This window comes from Moschus berezovskii, chromosome 6, assembly GCF_049115385.1.
Source record: "Moschus berezovskii isolate FMDL1 chromosome 6, NW_MosBer_1.0, whole genome shotgun sequence".
Lineage (NCBI taxonomy): Eukaryota > Metazoa > Chordata > Mammalia > Artiodactyla > Moschidae > Moschus > Moschus berezovskii.
The window spans coordinates 72,030,697-72,045,465 of record NC_142465.1 but is presented as its reverse complement, the minus strand read 5'-3'; the positions used below and the strand labels follow the sequence as shown (position 1 = coordinate 72,045,465).

Below are 14,769 nucleotides of genomic sequence, written 5' to 3'. Positions count from 1 at the left end.
TCTACTTTATAGGAAAGACTTTATCACCTGGATTATCCACTTCTAAAGCCTCAAGACTTAATTGGCATTGGACCTGTTCTATAGGAAACTGGAGAATGAAAAGGACAAAAGGAGTTGATCAGCATCACTCCACTATTGTCTGAACCTGCCACTTATCTGGCTGGGGGCCATTATCCAGCCAGAGTTTAGTCCAGATCGCTTAGGTCCACAGGATTCGCTTACAGGTGCTGCCGTCAGAGAGCTTGTTGGTGCAATGCATTCTTTCCTTTATGTGGACATTCACTTCCTACTTGCTGTTTAGGTGAAAACAAACAACAAAACTGAGTTGTTTGGTGCCAGAAACAGAAAAGGAGAGTTTTTCTACCAAATGGTGACTACAACCTTGAACTCTGTAAATTCACCTCTCTCAGTCCCATTTTGCTCACAAGGTCTTTGTGAATTGGCAGGGGCTGGTCTCTTGCTCCCTTTGCTTTTATTTCTATCTAGTTCAGTGATGAAGTCATACACTGGGGCTTGTGATCAGTAGCTATGGTCTCTGCAGGGATCAGATCATTCAGGACCAAAATTTTGCTTCAGGAAGAAGCAGAAGGATAACTGGGAAGGAAACAAGGAATTCCCAAAGCAGAATTGGAAAACATGCTTCTAATGAAACCAGTTTGCCTTTCATTTCATTGGCCTAACTGATGGGGAGCTTATTGTCTCTAGCTGAGGCTCCTCCCTGAAGTTAAAAACTGAAGGATGTCATTAAGATTCGTGGAGAAAGAGGGAGCTTCCTATAGATTGAGGAATCTTAACCCACATTGGCTCTGGACCAGAGAAAGCAGTAGGAAAGATGATTCTATTCCTCACCTAGAAATTGGAAGTGGAAAAACAATTTGAGACTCAGGATTGAGAGACTTGAAGTTATATATTCTTTGTGAGAAGTAAGATATTGCCTTTGAGAGAAATGAGATTGAGAGCCAGGAGCAGTGCTGTGCTGTTAAATCCATTCTATGAGGAAAAAATAAGCCCTGATTTATAGTACTGGCCAGTTTCCACGGTGTCAATATTCCTACCAGGGACTGAGTTCAAGCTACTGATGTGATTTCACTGAACGGAGCTGGGAAGTTGTTGCTGTTGCTCAGTTGCTAAGTCTTGTCTGACTGCAGCACACCAGGCTACCCTGTCCTTCACCACCTCCCGGAGCTTGCTCAAACTCATGTTCATCGAGTCAGTGATTCCATCCAGTCAACTCATCCTGTCACCCCCTTCTTCTCTTGCCCTCAATCTTTCCCAGCATCAGGGTCTTGTCCAGTGAGTCAGTTCTTCACATCAGGTGGCCAAAGTAGTGGAGCTTCAGCTTCAGCATCAGTCCTTCCAATGAATATTCAGGACTGATTTCCTTTCAGATTGACTGGTTTGATCTCCATGCTATCCAAGGGACTCTGAAGAGTCTTCTCCGGTACCACAGTTTGAGAGCATCAATTCTTTGATGCTCAGCCTTCTTTATGGTCCAACTCTCACACTGGTACATGACTACTGGAAAACCAAAGCTTTGACTACACAGACCCTTTGTCGGCAAAGTGATGTCTTTGCTTTTTAATATGTGGTCTAGGTTTTTCTAGGAGATGGGAAGAGTGACAGTCTATTCTCGAGAGCCTGAGTGAGGCAGCCCCAGTCACTGCTGGAAGGAGTTACAAAAAGAGAGAAGCTTCTCGAACAAAAGTGCTTGACAGAAAAACAGCAAGGTTGACTTCTTCTGTTCCACCTAAAAGGTTTTAATTTTAAGTTCACCTTATTAGGTGTCTGAGAACTCCTTTATTCTTATTAAAAAGTATCTGTATCAAAGAAACGCCATATAATCTCAGAATTTTAATAGATTCCCAGGGGAGAAATTATTACTCCTTTGGCTTTTAAAGTTAAATATGAGTATGAGTTCTAAAGAGAAGAATAAGAGTTTTCCTATAATAGCTAGGTTTCAGGAAACCTGAGTGTGAATCATATTTTTAAAATAGCACCCTATTTTAAAGGCACTGGGAAATATGACTTTTTCAATGAAAACCTGTAAAAAATCTCTAAATATGCTTAACATCTGCTTGTAATGTAAGAGATTACCTTCTGACATATATATTTAATGCAAAGTATTCTGGATGCAGGGCTTCTCAGGTGGCACTAGTGGTCAAGGACCTGCCTGCCAACGCAGGAGGCAGAGACACGGGTTCGATCCCTGGGTTGGAAAGATCCCTGAAGGAAGAAATGGTAACCCACTCGTATTCTTGCCTGGAGAATCCCATGGACAGAGGGGTCTGGGGGACTACAGTCCATAGGGTTGCAAAGAGTCAGATATGACTGAAGTGACTAAGCATGCATGCATTCTGGATGCAGAATAGCCTTGTAGGTACCTGAAAGTATTCTAGAAAGGGATATATCTATGTGACCCTCAGCATCATTCAGGCATCAAGTTTCAAGTGCCAAAAACAGTGTGACTTGATATCTGAGTTAGAAAGCTGGTGCTTACCAAAATGTCTATTTCCAATGCCATGAAATCAGAATTCTTGGGGTGAGATTCTGTAATCTGCCTATTTAACAAGTTCCCTGGGTAATTCTCTTATTTAAAAAAAAATTGTTTACTTATTTTTGGTTGTGCTGAATCTTTGTTGCTGCACAGGCATTTCTTGGGGCAAGTGGGGGCTACTCTCTAGTTGTGGTGTGCAGGCTTCTCAATGTTGTAGCTTCTCTTGTTGTGGCTCCCTGGCTCTAGAGCATAGGCTTAACAGTTGTGACACAGGGGCTGAGTTGCTCTGCGGCACGTGGGATCTTCCTGGATCAGGGTTGAACTTGTGTCTCCCTCACTGGCAGGATTATTTACCACTGAGCCACCAGAGAAGCCCTCCCTGGGTAATTCTTAAGCATGCTAAAGTTTGAGGATCACTGCTCTAAGAGATTCAGACCCCCTGTGTAATCAACACTGATCTACCCGAGGTCACAAGTAGTTCTGCCCCATTTCCAAGATGGTGGCAGGACCTCAGGGCACAGGGAAAAAGCTGTGACCTTTCCCATAATTTCGCTATTTGGCATTCTAATAAAAAATTCCATAATTAGCTAACCGTCTTTTCAGTTGGGCTTCCCTGATAGCTCAGTTGGTAAAGAATCCGCCTGCCATGCAGGAGACCCCGGTTTGATTCCTGGGACAGGAAGATCCACTGGAGAAGGGATAGGCTACCCACTCCAGGATTCTTGGGCTTCCCTTGTCGCTCAGCTAGTAAAGAATCTGCCTGCAATGCGGGAGACCTGGGTTTGATCCCCGGGTTGGGAAGATCCCCTGGAGAAGGCTACCCACTCCAGTATTCTGGCCTGAGGAATTCCATGGACTGTATAGTCCATGGGGTTGCAAAGAGTTGGACATGACTGAACAACTTTCACTTTTCTTTTCCGTTTAAGGCTGTTATTCCTAAAAGAGGAAATACTTTGAATGGTGTCCACTATTTTTACCCTAGACTGAAAGAGTAAAACAAACCTCCTTTCTTGAGGAAGACATGAGAGAATTGAAGGTTTATGATGTATAAGGAGAGGGTTATTGTGGAGAGAACTGAAAGCCATAGAAAGGAGAGTTGGGAGCCCCTAAAAATAACATTCCTTTTACTTTTAACCTAGACTTGACCCAGAATGCCCTGCCAGGCTTCATTTTTCAGATGGTTTTAGAGTTGCAGGTAACTTAAAATTTATGACTTTGCTATTGAGAAATCTTAGAAGAGAAAGGACATAGACTGATCTTACGGTGACATGGAACTCTACTGGGGAGATTGTAGCCACAACTAGGCTTAGTTCCAGAGCACTGTGATTGATTAATGATGTCTGCCTTGGTTGCAGAAATGTAAGTGGTACATATGCTACTTATTTGTTGTCCTTAATTTAGAAAAAGCCTGTGTAGGTACAGACTGAAGCAGTGATGCTCTCATGACACCATTAGAGTACACAGGATACAATACCTCTGAAGAAAGGAGATAATCAAGAGTGCCATCCTTCATGTTAGTCAATGCTTCATCACTTGGAACAAAAACAGTATATGGTCCACCAACCCCATCTTCATTTAAGGCACGTCCCACATTGGTTTTCTGCATTTAAGAAATGGAAATTTGTATCTGTAACCTATCTCAGATAGATACATGAATTCCCCAGAAAGTATTTATAATTGATACCCCCTGCTAATTTTATTGTACCAAAGACTAGACATAAAAAACTTTCTAGGAGTTCATGAAAAGTACATACCTCTAACAAAGATTTGAACTTGCTGTATCTTGGTTGTAGCATGGTCATTATGGTTTGCTAAAAAGAGATATTTTACTTAAAGTTCAGTACAAAAAAGCGAGGTGGTTTGGGAAACAGCTGCTCTAATATGAAAAAACTGATGACAGGATTTCATGGATGTGTGGACATCTATGGGCTTCCCCAGTGGCTCAGATGGTAAAGAATCTGCCTACAATGCAGGAGACCTGGGTTTGATCCCTGAGTTGGGAAGATCCCCTGGAGAAGGGAATGGCAACCCACTCCAATATTCTTGCCTGGAGAATTCCATGGACAGAGGAGCCTGGTGGACCACAGTTCATGAGGTAAAAGAGTCGGACATGACTGAGTGACTGACATTTTCACCTTTTTGATGGAAAGCTAAGGGGAAATAAAGAGGAAAGTGGACGTCTATAAAAGGATCTGGCTAACCACAACACATTATACATGTGTTTCCTGTGTTTCGTTAAACAGTAGTTCAGATCTGCACGTTCTGAAAGTCTTTGCATGCTAAGTCACTGTAGTCATGTATGACTCTTTGCAGCCCTGTGGACTGTAGCCCGCCATGCCTTACTCCAGGGCACTTTCCCAACTCAGGGATCAAACCTGCATGTCTTATGTCTCCTGCATTTGGCAGGCGGGTTCTTTGCCATATCACCACCTGGGAAGCCCCAAAATAGTCTTTGGCCATCATCAAATAGATCAGATGGAATGAATTTTATCACAGAGAGAATATGCCTTCCTCTACAACGCACAAGGGATAAATTTATGTGACAATTGGTCTGAGTTATCAAGTGTGTCTATGAAAAAGATCACAAAATCAACCTCTTTCCTACACCTACTACATGCCTATCTCTTTCTCCACAGAGGTGTCAGAATTCGACTAAAAACAGAAATACAAGCACATAGTGCTGGCTTGCATTTTCTTCATGAATATGACTCTCTAAGGAACACGGGAAGATGGATTTGAATTGACATCACTTTTACCTGAAGTTCTCACCTCAGTATTGCTCTCAAATGTGGGCATCACCTTGTCCATGGCTCTGTCGAGGATATGCAAGAGCCCGTTGGAAGCAAGTATGTTCCCCTGTATAATTTTTACCTTCTTTTTGCCTCCATAGAGTTTAAGCTTTAGCTGATTGTCCTAAAACACCAAGGAAAAATAAAACTAAATTAATGTGTGTCCTTGAAAATTGAGCACTGGATTAGAAGAAGTCTTAAATCCTTGGGTTCTGTCATTTATTGATTGTATGATCTTGGATAAGTTCCCTAACCTAAAATGTGGATGATGGTTTCTGCCCCATTGAATTCACAGGTCTTTCCTTGAGCTCAAATGAGATAACATATGAAATCACTTCTGACTATCAATGCGTGCTAAATGGGAATAAGGAATTACTGTATGATTCCATCCATCTGTCCATCTTTATACACACAATACCACATACTGGTTAAGGGTTCAGGCTCTGGGGGACTTCCCGGGGATCCAGGGGTTAAGAATCAGCCATCTAATGCAAAGGGTGCAACTGTGATCTCTGGTTGGGGGACTAAGATGCCCCATGTTGCAGGGCAACTAAACCTGCACATCGCAATGACAGAAACTCTGTGTGTCACAACAAAGATCCCACACACTGCAACAAAAACCTGGGGGCAGCCAAAAAAAAAAAGTTACAATGATTCACATTTTGGGATCAGGCAGACCTGAGTTTGAATCCTGCCTTTGGCCCTCACTGTGTGACCTCTCAGTTTTCCCACTGGAAAAACATTCACGGGATTGTTGTGAGCCTTAAATACCACAAACAGATTTACCCCAGTATCTTGCATGTAGTTAAGTGCTCACTGATCTATCAACTATTGACATTCGGTGAAATGCAACCAGATAGGTCATAACCACCCCCCAACCCCACCCCTTGCCACCATTCTCTGTTGATTGACCATGTGCCTTTCAGCTCTGTAAAGTCACAAAAAATTATTTTAAAAACAAACAAAACAGAATTAATGGCATTAGGAGAGATGGAGTGTTGAATTGGAGAGGGTGGATACTTGGCCACCTAAAACAAACAATCCATTTCCTTTTCTAAGATGAGTGCTGATCTGGCTTTGTGCTGATGCTTCTAGGAAATGGGTTTACTGTCAGTTTTCTCCTTCCTGCTGGCAGTTGAATGATGGCTGCCTTGAAAACTAATACAGAGCAGGGCAAAATCACTTTACAATCCCATTTCTATTGACAGTCCATCCCCCGCACTTGACCCTTTCCAGTGTTGGCTCTTCGTTTTCGTCCTGTGTAGGGAAGTTACTGTGACAAATGAGGAACAAGGAAAGAAGTTCTTCACAACCTTTCACGACCCCTGGACACCAAGAGAGAGCCCACTGTGGCCATCGACTCAGTGGACACTTTGGTTCGGGGAGTGAAGATGGGAGAGACCCTTACCTTATCTTCACTGAAGATCTCTCCCGACTTCCCCGTCAAAGTATAGAATGTGTCTGTGCTGTTCATTTGCTCAGTGCTCATCTGCCCAGCAATTATATGGAGCTTCACAAAGTACTGAGCAGCTTTGTTATCCAGCAAAAACTCTTTTACCTAAGAAAAGAAAGCCAATTCCTTCCATCTCTATGGCGGTTTGGAGGAGAAAAACGAGGTTTTGGACTCAGGCTATGACTCAGTCATCATCAAGAACATCAAAGTGAGTGTACAACCTGAGTCTGGGCTCTTTCAGGTACAGATGACTTTCCCAGAGTTAAACTCCCCTGGGCCAGGTTGTTATGGGGGCAGAAATTTGGGGAGTGAAAGGTGATACATGGTATGCTCTCAAACTCTGGGGCATGCTCTAGCAGGGAACCAGTGGGGAGCTCTGGGGCCAGAAGGACCAAGGTGGGCAAGAGTCAAGGAATCAGTCATCTTGAGCCCAGGAATCAGTTGGGAATGAAATAGGAAGTTGTGTAAAAAAACAGGTAGAGTGGACAAATGGAGCTTTTGAATAGAAAAATTAAGAATTTTTAAATCCACTGGACCAAATAGACATTTTGTCAATATTATATAATCAATGATCACTCAACAGAGACCTTTCTTAATCTGTGTAAATTCAGTATATTAAACAAGCGAACACATGCAGAGTGTCTAGCCCAGACACCTTCAACATCCACTAGCTCTCCTACCCCACAGGGGAGGTGTGAGTGGATCTCCAAAGATTAATGACATATTCATCTTGGGCAGATGAATGGCGGTGGCATATTAGGAGGAGAGAGTCTGAAACTCTCTGGGTGTTGATTTAATTCAGCACATATTACAATCACAAAATATCTTGGATTAAGATAAACCAATTCCATATAAATCAATATGTTCACTGTCGACTTTAAACCATATCTAGCTATGGCACTGACACCATCACAGTGGGACACCTCTACTGGGTACTGTGGGTTTCATTCCCATTGGTGGACATTGTCTGAGAGAGCGGCTGCTCACACCGAAGACTACACCTCTCTTCTAGTTTCCTCTAGCCTTGTTGCCATTTACGGTGATTTTAAAGAAACAAATACCTAGCTGGCACGTAAGTTTAATTCTTCCTGTGGCGAGAGAGCAGTTTTGCATTATGTAAATCTTATTTAGCATGTGACAGCAGTTGAGAACCCTTAGGGATTATTACCCTTGAGGGGTAATGATTGGAAGAGGGCACTGGGGAGTCTCGTAGGGAGCTGGAAATGGTCTTGCTAGATACATGGACATACACATTGTGACGGTTCATTGAGCTGTGCCCTCCTAATCTGTATACAATCCCTAAAGGTGTCATATTCTGCAAAAAGTTTACAAAAGAAATTGCCATCCTTGTCATCAGTAGATTTAATTTTAATGGGGGTTTCCCACTTTAGATAAAGAGGATACGGTCTACTAAGGGTTTTTTTTTTTTTTTGCCTTAGCTCCTATTTATAAAATAAAGTTATTTTAAATACTTACATTGAATCCTTTTAATCCCTTGTCTGTCGGCAACAGCACAGTAAATGGTCCCAGGTTACTCAGTGGCCAGGCATAGGCTTTGTCTTAGGAGTCGAAATACACAAAGAAACAAAACAGCAAATGGGTCAGTGGAGCATGAGGAGTAAAATCAGGCGATGGCCCTTGTGGTCCACTTAGACCTTCTGACTCCTGAGTTTCTCTCTTCTAACTGGTATTATGCAGGCCCTCGAGGAAGTGAGATGCTAAGAATGTGAAATGTTCCTCACAACTGTGTGATTTTCCCTGCAACCACAGTCTTGGCTCAAAGATATCCTGAGATGAGAAGCTCTCTGAGGGTCATGTGACAAAATCATTGGCCACCTCCTGCCCCTGTGCCTGACTTTCCGAGCTGTCACCAACTTAGTGAGTAAAGATGTAGCTCTTGTTTCATCCAGGAGATGGAAGAGCTCCGAAGAGCCTCATGCTTGGTTTAACCCTTTGCGGCTGCCATTGGGACATGCTCAATACTTTCTGAACAAAGAAACCCTGTCTTTTCATTTGCATTGGGCTCTACAAATTTCATCACTGGTCCTGTTTCCATGCTCCTGGGGAGCTGGGATAGCAGGCTGGGCTCTGTGCTCTCACATAGGAGGCCATGTGTCCTAGAACCTTGTAGACCAGGCAGGTGACTGTGCTTTGTTCAGAGAAACGCCTGAGGGTCTGTACAGCCTGCAAAGGACACTGCCCCCTTTGTCTGCTCTCACTGATATTCTAAAAGCACAGAGAGGAAGGAGGGAGATCCCAGAGGCCCACCAGTGATGCCTGACTGCCCACGGGATGTCTTGCAAAGAGCAAGCTGTTTGTATAGGATGCATGTAATTTGCCTTGAGAACACAGCACTGATCCATGCAGAACACCTTCTTCTCTGTCTGTGCTCTTTCTGGGAAATCGTGCTTGCTGATTGGTCAGTTCTAGAGACTGATATTTTAAGGATTTGGTTGATTGCTCAAGCCCATTTTCTGTTGATCAGCAAAATTTGTGTCTTGTTGAAAATCTTGTCTAATGCTGTAATTGGCTCTATTTCATTCTTATGGGAGGGAGGGGTAATGACCTCTCGGGGGCCTTTGGACATGCAGGAGGGTGTTTTTGGCTGTCACCTTGTCCAGGGGCTGGTGGAAAATGTGTCACTCTAGATTGTTAGTGGTTGGGGGTGGGAAAGGATGCTAAACACCCAGTGATGAGAGAGATGGTTGGTCACATGCCATCAAGACTATGCCCCACATTCAAACAGCACCTCCACTAAAGAGCATGAATACCGCCTGCCAGGATTACCTGTTAAGGTTAATTCCCATCTGGAGGACCCATAAGGTCAAGGGGAAGAGGATGGTATCCATCCTGACGTCTGCAGCTGCCTATCTCACTGCTGTTGCAGACCTATTGCTCAGTGGTGACCCCAGGGCCTTTGCCTCAGCTGCTGCACTACTGGATCTCCTGGCACTAACTCCTGTCTCCTTGGGACATCTGTCTGTCCATTTCCTTCCACTTGCCCTTGCTAGAAAGGGCTAATCCTGCTAGGTAAGAGGCTTGCTTATCCTGCACACCCCTTTCTGAGTGACTGTGTGTCTCAGATGTCCTTGCCCACCAGAAGGCTGCCTTTTCTGTGGAAATGTGCACCCATGCCTGCATACCCAGGAGCGAGATGAAGGAGGTCAGCCTTCCTTGCCATTTTCCTCTGGGTTCGGTGTTTAATTCTCTGAGTCGCTCCATGATGTTTCCATAACAGGTTGAGCCATCACCTATGTAACCTTTCCGACACGTGCATCTACAGAGGGTGAAAACATATTTTCAGGGTCCCAAAGTAACTGGATGTTGAGATCATACAGTTCAAACCTCTCACTGTGCAGAAGGGGAAGATGATGCTTAGAGCGGGATAGAGACAAGGCCAGAAGAGCGGGATGAACACAGGTGAGCCTTCCTAATGTTCTGGCTAAAGAGCAGCCCACAAGAAATGGATATTTATTTATTTATTTTTTTCAATTTTTTTAATGGAGGCTAATTATTTTACAATATTATGTTGGTTGGTTTTGCCATACATGGACATGAACCTGCCCCAGGTGTACATGAGTTCCCCTTCCTGAACCCCCCTCCCACCTCCCTCCTCCCCTTATCCTCCCTCCGGGTCATCCCTGTGCACCAGCCCTGAGCATCCCGTATCATGCATTGAACCTGGACTGGTGATTTGTTTCACATATGATAATATACATGTTTCAATGCCATTCTCCCAAATCATGCCACTCTCGCCCTCTCCCACAGAGTCCAAAAGACTGTTCTATACACAAGAAATGGATATTTAATAAACGATGTGTGTATATGTAAACACTGCTTCCCTGGTGGCTCAGATGGTAAAGAATCTGCCTGCAATGCAGGAGACTTGGGTTTCATCTCTGGGTTGGGGAGATCCCTTGGAGAAGGGAATGGCAACCCCTTCCAATATTCTTGCCTGGAGAATTCCATGGACAGAGGAGCCTGGCCGGCCACACTAGATTTCTTTGTATACTCTTTGTTTTCAATATTTTTTTCCAAGCATGAGCAAGAGCAAACTCAGGGAGATAGTGAGGGCCAGAGAGGCCTGGCATGCTGCAGTCCCATGGGGTTGCAAAGAGTCGGACATGACTTAGCAAATGAATAACAACATGACCAAAAGCCCATGTACATCAGAACCATTAGGACTTGCTATAAATGTAGGGTCTTGGTCCCTACTGCAGAAGCCCAGAATCAGAATAAGCTGCTGAAGCTGGCCTCAAGTAAAGAGTCAACGCTGTGGACCTGCTTGAAAGATTCTTCCCCTCCTCTTCCTTTCTGAGATCTCTGCTCAACCATCCCTTCCTAGGGGAACCTTCCTTGATTTTCCATCCCCTGCCCCCTCCCTGGGTACATCACATCCCCCGTAGTGTGCCATGTAGCTCATGGCACCAGGTGGCTCTTTTCGGCAGCACCAGTTTCAGTTGTAATTTTATCCTCATCTGAGTAGTTATTTGATTAAGATCTACTTCCCCTTCTGATTTGAGAAAAAAGTGAGGACAAGGGCAATGTGTATATTTATTCATTCTCATAAACCCAAGATCCAGCGCAAGCCTTGGTCCGTAGTAGGAATTCAATGAATAGTTGTAAAATAAACAGAAATATATAAACAAGGAAAGTCACAGAATTTTATATAATAGTTTAGGTTCGCAAAAGAGAAATGGAATTAAAGATGTATTAGCAGTGGTGTCCTGGTAGATGTTAAACACCCAAATCTCCAGGGGGAAAAATAGCTCTGATTTGCAGCCTTTGACAATTTCCATGGTTCACACTCCCACCCTGGCCAATCTCAAACTACCGTGACACTTACCAGCCAGCAAGTTCCTGAGAATTTAATCATCGGCTCTCAGGACTCAATAAGCCCTGGCTTTAGCAAACCACTGCTCCCTAGCAAAGACTGGTTGGCAGCTGGCTGAAATTGGCAAGGTGCTTAGGAAGGTGACATTCACCAGGATCTTGGCGATAAGAGAGAAACAGGAGACGGGGAAGAACAATTCAGAGAGGAGAGATGCAAGGGTGCTGTGAGCAAGAATACCACAGGTATGACTCATGTGTAGAACAATTCCAAAGAACAATTAGACCCTTGCTAATCCAGTTATGTTTCTAAATCAGTCCCATGGCACAAAGATATGTATCTTCAATGTTTGCTGAAAAAATGTTTCTGAACAAATCCCTTGCTTGGATTGCTGCAATGACTCCCTAATTGGTCTTTCTGACCTGAGTTTTCCTCCCATTAAGTCAGTCTTCCACACAAGCCCTGGGTGGTCTGTCCTAAAGGGCAATCTAGCATCTCTGTGCTTAATTCTTTCAGGGGCTCCTTTTGTCTACAGCAGGGGTCCCCAACCTCCAGAATCTAAGCCTGATGATCTGAGGTGGAGTTGATGTCATAGAAATAAAGTGCACAATAAATGTAGTGTGCTTGAATCATCCTGAAACCACCCCAGTGCATGGAAAAGTTGTCTTCCATGAAACCGGTCCCTGGTGCTAGACAGGTTGGAGACTTAAACTATGGGACATAGTTTAAGTGCTTAGCAGGCATGCAAGACTTCAAAGAGGGGAATCTTGCTTATGTCTCCTTCCTGCTGTTCATGCGAAATTCTAGCAACAATTTGCTTTTTTTCTAGACTGTTCTGTTCTTCTCAGGTGGGTGTCCTGCCAGGACCATTCTCATAGGTTAGGTGTGACCTGCTCTGGGCAGCCTTACCTGACCTCCCAACACTTTCCCCACAGAAGCATCCTGTCAGTACCTCTACCACAACTGTTCCTACCAGAATGGCCTCATCAGGTATTTCCCCCTCTACTAGCTGGAAGCTCTCCTAGAATGTGGATCCCACCTTATTTCTTCTCCTTGTATTCCAGCACCAGGGACAGTGCCTCATTGTTGAACCAATTATTTTTGAAGTACCTGCTGAAATCTAGAAACTGTGCTAGGCGAGAAGGCTATAAAGATAATAACAACAGATATCTTGCTCTTCTAGCATTATGTTGCTGCAACAGAATAGGAAAAACAAGAGATCTCTTCAAGAAAATTAGAGATTCCAAGGGAACATTTCATGCAAAGATGGGCTTGATAAAGGACAGAAATGGTATGGACCTAACAGAAGCAGAAGATATTAAGAAGAGGTGGCAAGAATACACAGAAGAACTGTACAAAAAAGATCTTCACGACCAAGATAGTCACGATAATGTGATCACTGACCTAGAGCCAGACATCTTGGAGTGTGAAGTCAAGTGGGCCTTAGAAAGCATCACTACAAACAAAGCTAGTGGAGGTGATGGAATTCCAGTTGAGCTATTTCAAATCCTGAAAGATGATGCTGTGAAAGTGCTTCACTCAATATGCCAGCAAATTTAGAAAACTCAGCAGTGGCCACAGGACTGGAAAAGGTCAGTTTTCATTCCAGTCCCAAAGAAAGGCAATGCCAAAGAATGCTCAAACTACCACACAATTGCACTCATCTCACACACTAGTAAAGTCATGCTCAAAATCCTCCAAGCCAGGCTTCAGAAATATGTGAACCGTGAACTCCCAGATGTTCAAGCAAGTTTTAGAAAAGGCAGAGGCACCAGAGATCAAATTGCCAACATCCTCTGGATCATGGAGAAAGCAAGAGAGTTCCAGAAAAATATCTATTTCTGCTTCATTGACTATGCCAAAGCCTTTGACTGTGTGGATCACAGTAAACTGTGGAAAATTCTGAAAGAGATGGGAATACCAGACCACCTGACCTGCCTCTTGAGAAACCTGTATGCAGGTCAGGAAGCAATAGTCAGAACTGTACATGGAACAACAGACTGGTTCCAAATAGGAAAAGGAGTGCGTCAAGGCTGTATATTGTCACCTTGCTTATTTAACTTATATGCAGAGTACATCATGAGGAACGCTGGGCTGGAAGAAGCACAAGCTGGAATCAAGATTGCTGGGAGAAATATCAATAACCTCAGATATGCAGATGACACTACCCTTATGGCAGAAAGTGAAGAGGAACTCAAAAGCCTCTTGATGGAAGTGAAAGAGGAGAGTGAAAAGGTTGGCCTGAAGCTCAACATTCAGAAAACAAAGATCATGGCATCTGGTCCCATCACTTCATGGGAAATAGATGGAAAAACAGTGGAAACAGTGTCAGACTTTATTTTTTTGGGCTCCAAAATCACTGCAGATGCTGATTGCAGCCATGAAATTAAAAGACACCTTCTCCTTGGAAGGAAAGTTATGACCAACCTTGATAGTATATTAAAAAGCAGAGACATTACTTTGCCAAAAAAGGTTCGTCTAGTCAAGGCTATGGTTTTTCCCGTGGTCATGTATGGATGTGAGAGTTGGACTGTGAAGAAAGCTGATCGCCGAAGAATTGATGCTTTTGAACTGTGGTGCTGGAGAAGACTCTTGAGAGTCCCTTGGACTGCAAGGAGATCCAACCAGTCCATTCTAAAGGAGATCAATCCTGGGTGTTCATTGGAAGGACTGATGCTAAAGCTGAAACTGCAATACTTTGGCCACCTCAAGCAATGAGTTGACTCACTGGAAAAGACTCTGATGCTGGGAAGGGTTGGGGGCGGGAGGAGAAGGGGACGACAGAGAATGAGATGGCTGGATGGCATCACCGACTCTGTGGACATGAGTTTGAGTGAACTCCGGGAGTTGGTGATGGACAGGGAGGACTGGCATGCTGTGATTCATGGGGTCGTGGAGAGTCGGACACGACTGAGTGACTGAACTGAACTGAACTGCTGGAAATGAGCCTGAAAACAAATAATTGATGATGATGTGATAAAGATTACTTAACATCTTTGAGCCCCAGTTTGCTCATCTGTGAAATGGGTTTACTAACAACATTAGGGCTACTGACAGAAGAGACAATGCATGGGTCATCCTTTGTGACTAATGCAGCATGATTCGGAATATTCTGCATAGACTGATTGCCACATTGGGAAGGCATAGACCAAATAAATTCCTCTTCTGGGTTTACTGAATTACTGATGGCCCCATATTTTAT

At 43.8% G+C, this 14,769-nt stretch overlaps 1 protein-coding gene across 1 annotated transcript in view; it reads right to left on the bottom strand.

Annotated features, from left to right (window-relative positions):
* Positions 1–14,769, bottom strand: part of STAB2 (stabilin 2) — a 174,679-nt gene that overhangs the window by 115,153 nt on the left and 44,757 nt on the right. The window contains exons 10-15 of the mRNA XM_055394412.2: positions 9,880–10,013; positions 8,213–8,295; positions 6,692–6,841; positions 5,264–5,407; positions 4,249–4,305; positions 3,969–4,094 (exon numbers count right to left, since the gene is read on the bottom strand). Coding sequence (XP_055250387.2) covers positions 3,969–4,094; positions 4,249–4,305; positions 5,264–5,407; positions 6,692–6,841; positions 8,213–8,295; positions 9,880–10,013 — 694 coding nt within the window. The remainder of the gene's footprint in view (positions 1–3,968; positions 4,095–4,248; positions 4,306–5,263; positions 5,408–6,691; positions 6,842–8,212; positions 8,296–9,879; positions 10,014–14,769) is intronic.